Here is a 6,530-nt window from a genome sequence, read left to right as displayed (position 1 = left end):
GAGCCAACTGGTAAATGCAGTGAGTCTTTTACTTAGTTATAAGGAATTCTTATCACTTTACAAGGTCCCTGTAACACCTAAAGATTTTGCAATTGTTTTAGATGCCATTCCCTCAGGTGTTGCTTTATTATTCAGGAATGTGTCAAGACCTAACCCTCAGAGCCTACCTTTCATTGACCCTGTTGACTCATCAGTAGGAAAGATTTGTTTCTCTTTTGGTCCATTCAACAACCTTGTTTCAGCAGGATGTTGTATCTATACCTTATGTCATGCCTTATTGGAATGGCTTTATTGATAATATCTGTTGGAAAAAAGTTTGGATGTTGCCACACACATACCTACTTGTTAACAAAATGAAGTAAGTTTCCTTTGAAATTATTCATAAATATTATCCTGCCAACTGTAACAGTGTAGGTTCCGTCACTCTCTTCGCCCCAACCCGGGCTCGAACCAGGGACCCTTGCACACATCAACAACTGACACCCAGCGAAGCATCGTTACCCATCGCGCCACAAAAGCCGGGGCCCTTGCAACGCAAGGGGAAACCCTACTTCAGGTCTCAGAGCGAGTGACGTCACTGATTGAAACGCTATTAGCGCGCACCACCGCTAACTAACTAGCCATTTCACATCGGTTACACAACCACTATATGAAGAAATTTAAGGAAAACATCAACTCAAATTGTTCCTTTTGTAATGATCACCCAGAAACAGTGTTGCATCTTTTTTGGCATTGTATTCAAATTTCATATTCACGAATGTAAATTTACAAACAAAACACCACATTTTCTTACCTTACAAAAATAAATTGAATTGTATTTTAAGACAATTAAATACTCTACAAACAAAAAATATGTTAGAATAAAAAGTGTATGTATGTCCCTTAAGGTCCTTGTGTAATGTGATATTGTACCCCCTAGCCCAATTGTCCTTTGTATATTATTTAAATATACTTGTGTTCCCACATGTACTTCCTGTATTGATTTGTTGTTAATAAAAATAATAATAATACAAATAAATCCTTCTTCCCTCGCCCTGCAAGTGTATACTCGTCAGACGTCATGAAGTGTATATTCGTCAGACGTCATGGCCAGGTCGCAGTTGTAAATGAGAACTTGTTCTCAACTAGCCTTTCTGGTTAAATAAAAATAAATACAAAATGAAACGTCATCAGAAGTGTCAACTTAATTTGAGGGCTGAAGGGATAGGGTGCCTCATACTAACCGCACTATTTCTGATGTACATTAAGTATATAGTATGCTTATAGGTCATAGTATGGATATAGTTAGTATGCCAAAAGTCCCCGGATGTCGTACTAAATTCGCCAAAATACGAAGTATTCAAGCAGTGGACGTACCGTGCTTTTCGTGCTTTTTGGTCCCATAATGACATTCTTCAGAAAATGGGTGTGGCTTCACAACGTTTTCAGATGTGAAGAAAATGGCGGAAAATATACAGGCGAAGTTCGACGAGAGCGGATACTAATTAATTGCTTTAACTAACTATGACAAATGTTAAGAACATTTTGAGCAATGTAATAAAGTAATGACTTCTCAAATAAGTTACCATGACTGACAATTTGTTAGCTAATATCCTTACGAACCGCATAGCATTACAGCAGTATGTTGCTATATGTTAGCTAGTTACCTAACGTTATTTGGCTAATACATCGAACTTGCCAGGCAGTATATTAACTAACTACCCAACGTTAATTGACTTGATTATTCACATTCTGAGCTAAGTGCCATAGTCGTTGTGCGTTCTCAATGGGCATTGTTAATTCTGGCTATCTACTCCGATTTCAGAGCACTCTCATGATGAACGTAGGAATGCTCAACACTGTTGAATGTGGCCGTTGTCAGTGAACGTTGGCAAAAAAAGCGTAATTAAATTGTTGCCAGCAGCACAGTTACAGTCACCAACGCTCTGGATGAAATGAAAACAGCCTAACCACCTCTGCTAGGGCGAGTAAAATGGTCAGAGTGAGGTGTTCTCTCATTTCTGTCTGGAAGTAGCTAGCCAACGTTAGCCAGTTAGCTTGGGTGCTTGACTGACGTTGAACACTCGGTTCAACCCTATTCCTCAGCCAGAGCCTCCGGTGTGGGCTCTGGAAGTACAAACGGACAATGCTCTGTATTTACGAACGCCCAAGCGCACTCTGGCACTCCATATTGACTTTACGAAACACTCGAAATCATAAACAGCTAGTCATTTGTTACACTAACAAGCTAGCAAGATGTTGCATAGCAACATAATCAACTTCCGGTAGACAGGCGAAACTATAGTAGGCTCAATTGAAACGATATGTTTCGTTTACAGTATACTAAAACGAACTAATAGTAGGTAGTATACAGTTTCAGTATTGGAACACAGCTACAGTCTTTATACCGAGATACAGTACGCCCAATGATTTTTTTATAACTAGCTCATTGTTCTTTCTGTGGTAGGCCTACAGTCTGGAACGCGCCCATTTTCAAGTCTGCGCAGTCGCAATGACGAAGGCATCGGAGAAACAGCGCCATTTTTGCTTAGCTAGCGCCTCTGTCGGTGTCTGGCATTGTGTTAGAAATCTGAGCAAAAATTACTTGGAGTAATGAGGGTAATTGTGAAATTTGGGGGGGAATAAGCCCATATAGTGCGCCGTTTGCATAAGGTGCATTTGACCAGCTCAAAATGTCCTCAGAGATGCTCAGGTAACGTTAATATAGCAAAGGTCTCCAGCTGCCTGAGCAAGCTAATCGGGCAAGCAATAGCTAACTAGCTAGTTTATTTGCTGCAGATAGTCCTAAAGTAGCTAGTTAGTCAGTTCTCGCATTCAAGCTGCTACTCCTACTTGTAACATTTACATTAAATTAGTACGTGCATCAAGATGGCCACATATCTGTGCCCAAAGTTATGCATTTTGTTTGATATTTAAGTATGATAGCTACTAGCGAACGTTAGCTAGCTAACGTTAGCTAACTAAATTGTTTTGTCAATGATCTGGAATGCATTACTAGCCAAGTATTGAATCATGATAATAACTGTGCCTGGAGGAAATGGACCGATGCGCACAAGGACAGATATGTCCACATAGCTATATCATATCCACACACTTTTGGTTAGGCATTTGAACGAAGGTGGGGGTGGGGGGTTGTTGAAAGAAACTCGCATGATTGAGGACATATGTTGAATTACTGGTCATTCTATTCATCCCTTTTAGCGTTCCTCCTGGCACGAGCAAGCTCGATGTGTTGGTGACCAAACTGCATGAATTCTTGGCTCATGCTCCAGAGGATGATGAGGACAGACTGGTGACAGAAAGTCCTGATGGTGAGAACTTTAATAAGTGAAACTTTAACTCAGGCATGGTGGTGTTTGTAGTAATATTAGTAGTGACTCACAATTGTCTACTGATTTTAATTCACAGGTATGACAAACAAGGACTGTGTGGAGCCACACTCAACAGACCGAACCCCTCTTGAGGTATTAACATGAGAAGTATCAGTTTAGGCTGTTATAGACCAAAGAGTATTCAGTGTTGATGCAGATCTAGAAGATATATTTGTAAAATGTTCTTGTTGAATACAGCCTCAACAGACCTCGACAGACACCTTGAAGCAGTCTGGATGTGGTTCCAGGAGGTGGGCTTCCTTTTGATATTTTGACAAATTTGATATTTCATGTACATTGTTTATGGATGGGGAAACACAAAAACACAGTATTTTGATGTATGTGCATGCTCTAATGGATGTCACTTGTATTACAGAAAACCTTCAGTTGTAATTAAACACAGTGGACTGGATGAATCTGGTGCTTCAAATGAAAGTGATGATGATGATGATGGCTTGATCATCAATTCAAATGGTTATCCTGATGTATCAAGATTACCTAAAGGTTAGTTTTTCTACTACTGCTTGCAATTAAACTGTACGGAGATATAATCACTGGAAATTAATAATGTAATAATGCATTTATGAACTGAAAATGCTTTGGTTTTCATTCATGTGTTTTTACATGTCTTATGCACAGGCACTGTACTTGTGAGGCCTGAGCCAGTGGAAAATGTCAGAGATGACTTCAGAGGTCCCGAATTCCGTTGCGGAAAATCTGGAAATCTGAAGAGAGCTTTTTCTAGGAGACGTGGAGGTGAGCTTTCGTAAAAAAATGGGAAAAGACATATCCTTTCAGTTAAAATAGTGTGCCACAGAATGACGATTGATGTGTGTTTGTAGGTGGTGAACACTTGGAGATTGTTAGCTGTACAGCCTGTGGCCAGCAAGTTAACCACTTCCAGAGGGACTCCTTCTATCAGCATCCAGTACTCAAAGTACTTATTTGCAAGGTGAGAGGATCCTGGGTCTGTCAAAGAATGGGTCAATTAAATAAATGGGCTTAATATCACATTGGTTAAAATGGGCATTCTTCAGCAATGTTGTTGAGCTCATCTACATTTTTAGGGGCTCCATTCCTAATTTTCTTATCTTGTTATTTTCTCAGTCTTGTTTCAAGTATTACTCAAGTGATGACATCAGCAAGGATTGTGATGGCATGGATGAACAGTGCAGGTACGATGGGGTGATTCTCTTATATAACAAGATGCTCCAAGCAAATCCTGAGATGTTAATAAACATACAGGTTGGTTCGTTAATCATTACTTCAATCTATTATATTTGCTTTTTACAGATGGTGTGCAGAGGGGGGAAACCTGATCTGCTGCGACTTTTGCCCCAATGCCTTCTGTAAGAAATGCATTTTGCGGAACCTGGGGCGAAAAGAGTTGTCTGGCATCCTGGATGAGGAGAGTAAGTGGTACTGCTACGTATGCAGCCCAGAGCCTCTTCTGGACCTGGTCGTCGCTTGTGACAACGTCCTTGACAACTTGGGGCATTTGTGGCCAGACCACCGCAAGAGGGGCAGAGGCGAGGGAAAATCTGGACATTATGACTCCCATCCAAGGCATTCTCAAAACATTCCCGTGGGTCATTGGAACCATAGTGGCATGGATGGTCACGTTGTGTTCAACTACAACACCCTTCAAATTCCAGAGGAGATGGCCAAAAAGGCTAAAAACCTGGTGGACTCAACAAACACCGTAAACACAACTTTTGTGAAGTTCATTCAAGGTGGCATGCAGCAGAAACAGACAACTGAGTTAAAGCTACAATACCTGAAGACTTTCCAGTCAGTACTGAAGGGTCTGAAGAAGTCTCAGACAGCTCTGGAGGAAGCCCTTTTGGAGGAGTTCAGAGAAATGGGTTTGCCAAATGGTGGCGAAAACCCCACGTTTGATGATACTGATGTACCTCAACAAGAACAAGAGGGTTGTGTGGAAATTGACATTTCTGATAAGAATGGCCTTCATTACTTAAAGAAAATTGCAGCTGAACATTTGGAAGAGAATGATTCAGACTCAAATGGCTTTATGGATGATGGAAGGCCTTCGTCCTCAATTGAAATGAAAGGTGTCCTTGGCACAGAGATAATTCCCAGACGAGGTAGAGGCAGGCCGCGGAAAAACTCAAAGCCTGGAGAAGATGCTTGCAACGTGACAAAACAACTGGTGGTGCAAATTTCACCTGCCCCTGTTGAACAAGAGCCACTCTCTGGCCCCCCAGAGTTGGAGGTGGAAGTGGAGTTGGAGGCAGAGGAGGAAGAGGAAGAGGGAAAAGAAAAAGTGGAGGAACGGGAGGGAGACTGTGAATCTATTGAACTTGTAACAGAGGGGGAGTATGAATCTGCTGAGGGAAGTGAATCTCTGGAACTGGAAGAGGAACCAGATAATAGACGCTCACCTCGGGTAAAGACCACTCCCTTGCGCAGGCCAGGTGAGGGCAAGACCCAGCCTACCCCCTCGGGTGCGGACAGTGAGAGTGACTCGGACCCTGACACCAGCCCCAATGCTGAAGTGCCTCAAGGAGCTGACGAGGGAGGGCTTGGGAGAGGAACTGATGACTCTGACTCCGATGAGGTCCCAGCTGTCCTCCAGCGGGCCGCCATGACGCGCAGTTCAGACGAAGCCGAGAGTGACGATGGAGACCATCGGAGTGTGACCAAGAAATGCCTCTTCGGCCTGAAGAAGAACACGCCCCTCTCTCCAGAAAGAGTTGTCCGCAAACGCAAGGTGCCAGACCACTCCTCTGACTCTGATTCCTCCAGTGACGATCTGGACTTGCAGAAGGAGATCAAGACTATGACCAGGCCCAGGGGGAGGCCTCGGAAGGTTAAGAGAGAGGATGAACCTACCCCCAGCAAGAACAGTCCGCAACATAGGCCCAGGGGCAGACCTCGGAAGGTCAAGAAAGAGGATGAATCTACATCCAGCAAGGAGGGTAATACCCAGGCAGCCAAGCCTCAAAGCACACCTCAATCTGAGCATAGAACGAAGCAGACGCCATCCTCTTCCAGTCAAGAAGAGGGGGACCTGGACTCTGAGTCTAGCGATGACAGTGGTGACCAGAAGATCAAGCCTATCACTGAGGAGGTGGCCTTACTGGGGGCAGCAGCTTTCCACCAGTCGTCCGGTGAGCTGGTCTCTCACTTTCTCTGTAC

The 6,530-nt window shown here is 43.1% G+C and overlaps 1 protein-coding gene across 1 annotated transcript in view; it reads left to right on the top strand.

Annotated features, from left to right (window-relative positions):
• Window positions 1-1,993: 1,993 nt before the first annotated feature.
• Window positions 1,994-6,530, top strand: part of LOC115149048 (transcriptional regulator ATRX) — a 35,881-nt gene continuing 31,344 nt past the window's right edge. Inside the window, exons 1-9 of the mRNA XM_029691526.1 lie at window positions 1,994-2,692; window positions 3,202-3,311; window positions 3,409-3,464; window positions 3,570-3,622; window positions 3,748-3,875; window positions 4,011-4,127; window positions 4,214-4,323; window positions 4,479-4,546; window positions 4,665-6,502. Coding sequence (XP_029547386.1) covers window positions 2,673-2,692; window positions 3,202-3,311; window positions 3,409-3,464; window positions 3,570-3,622; window positions 3,748-3,875; window positions 4,011-4,127; window positions 4,214-4,323; window positions 4,479-4,546; window positions 4,665-6,502 — 2,500 coding nt within the window. The 5' untranslated portion in view covers window positions 1,994-2,672. The remainder of the gene's footprint in view (window positions 2,693-3,201; window positions 3,312-3,408; window positions 3,465-3,569; window positions 3,623-3,747; window positions 3,876-4,010; window positions 4,128-4,213; window positions 4,324-4,478; window positions 4,547-4,664; window positions 6,503-6,530) is intronic.

The sequence above is a fragment of the Salmo trutta genome, chromosome 15 (assembly GCF_901001165.1).
Source record: "Salmo trutta chromosome 15, fSalTru1.1, whole genome shotgun sequence".
Taxonomy (NCBI): domain Eukaryota; kingdom Metazoa; phylum Chordata; class Actinopteri; order Salmoniformes; family Salmonidae; genus Salmo; species Salmo trutta.
This window is presented reverse-complemented; position numbering and strand designations above follow the sequence as displayed.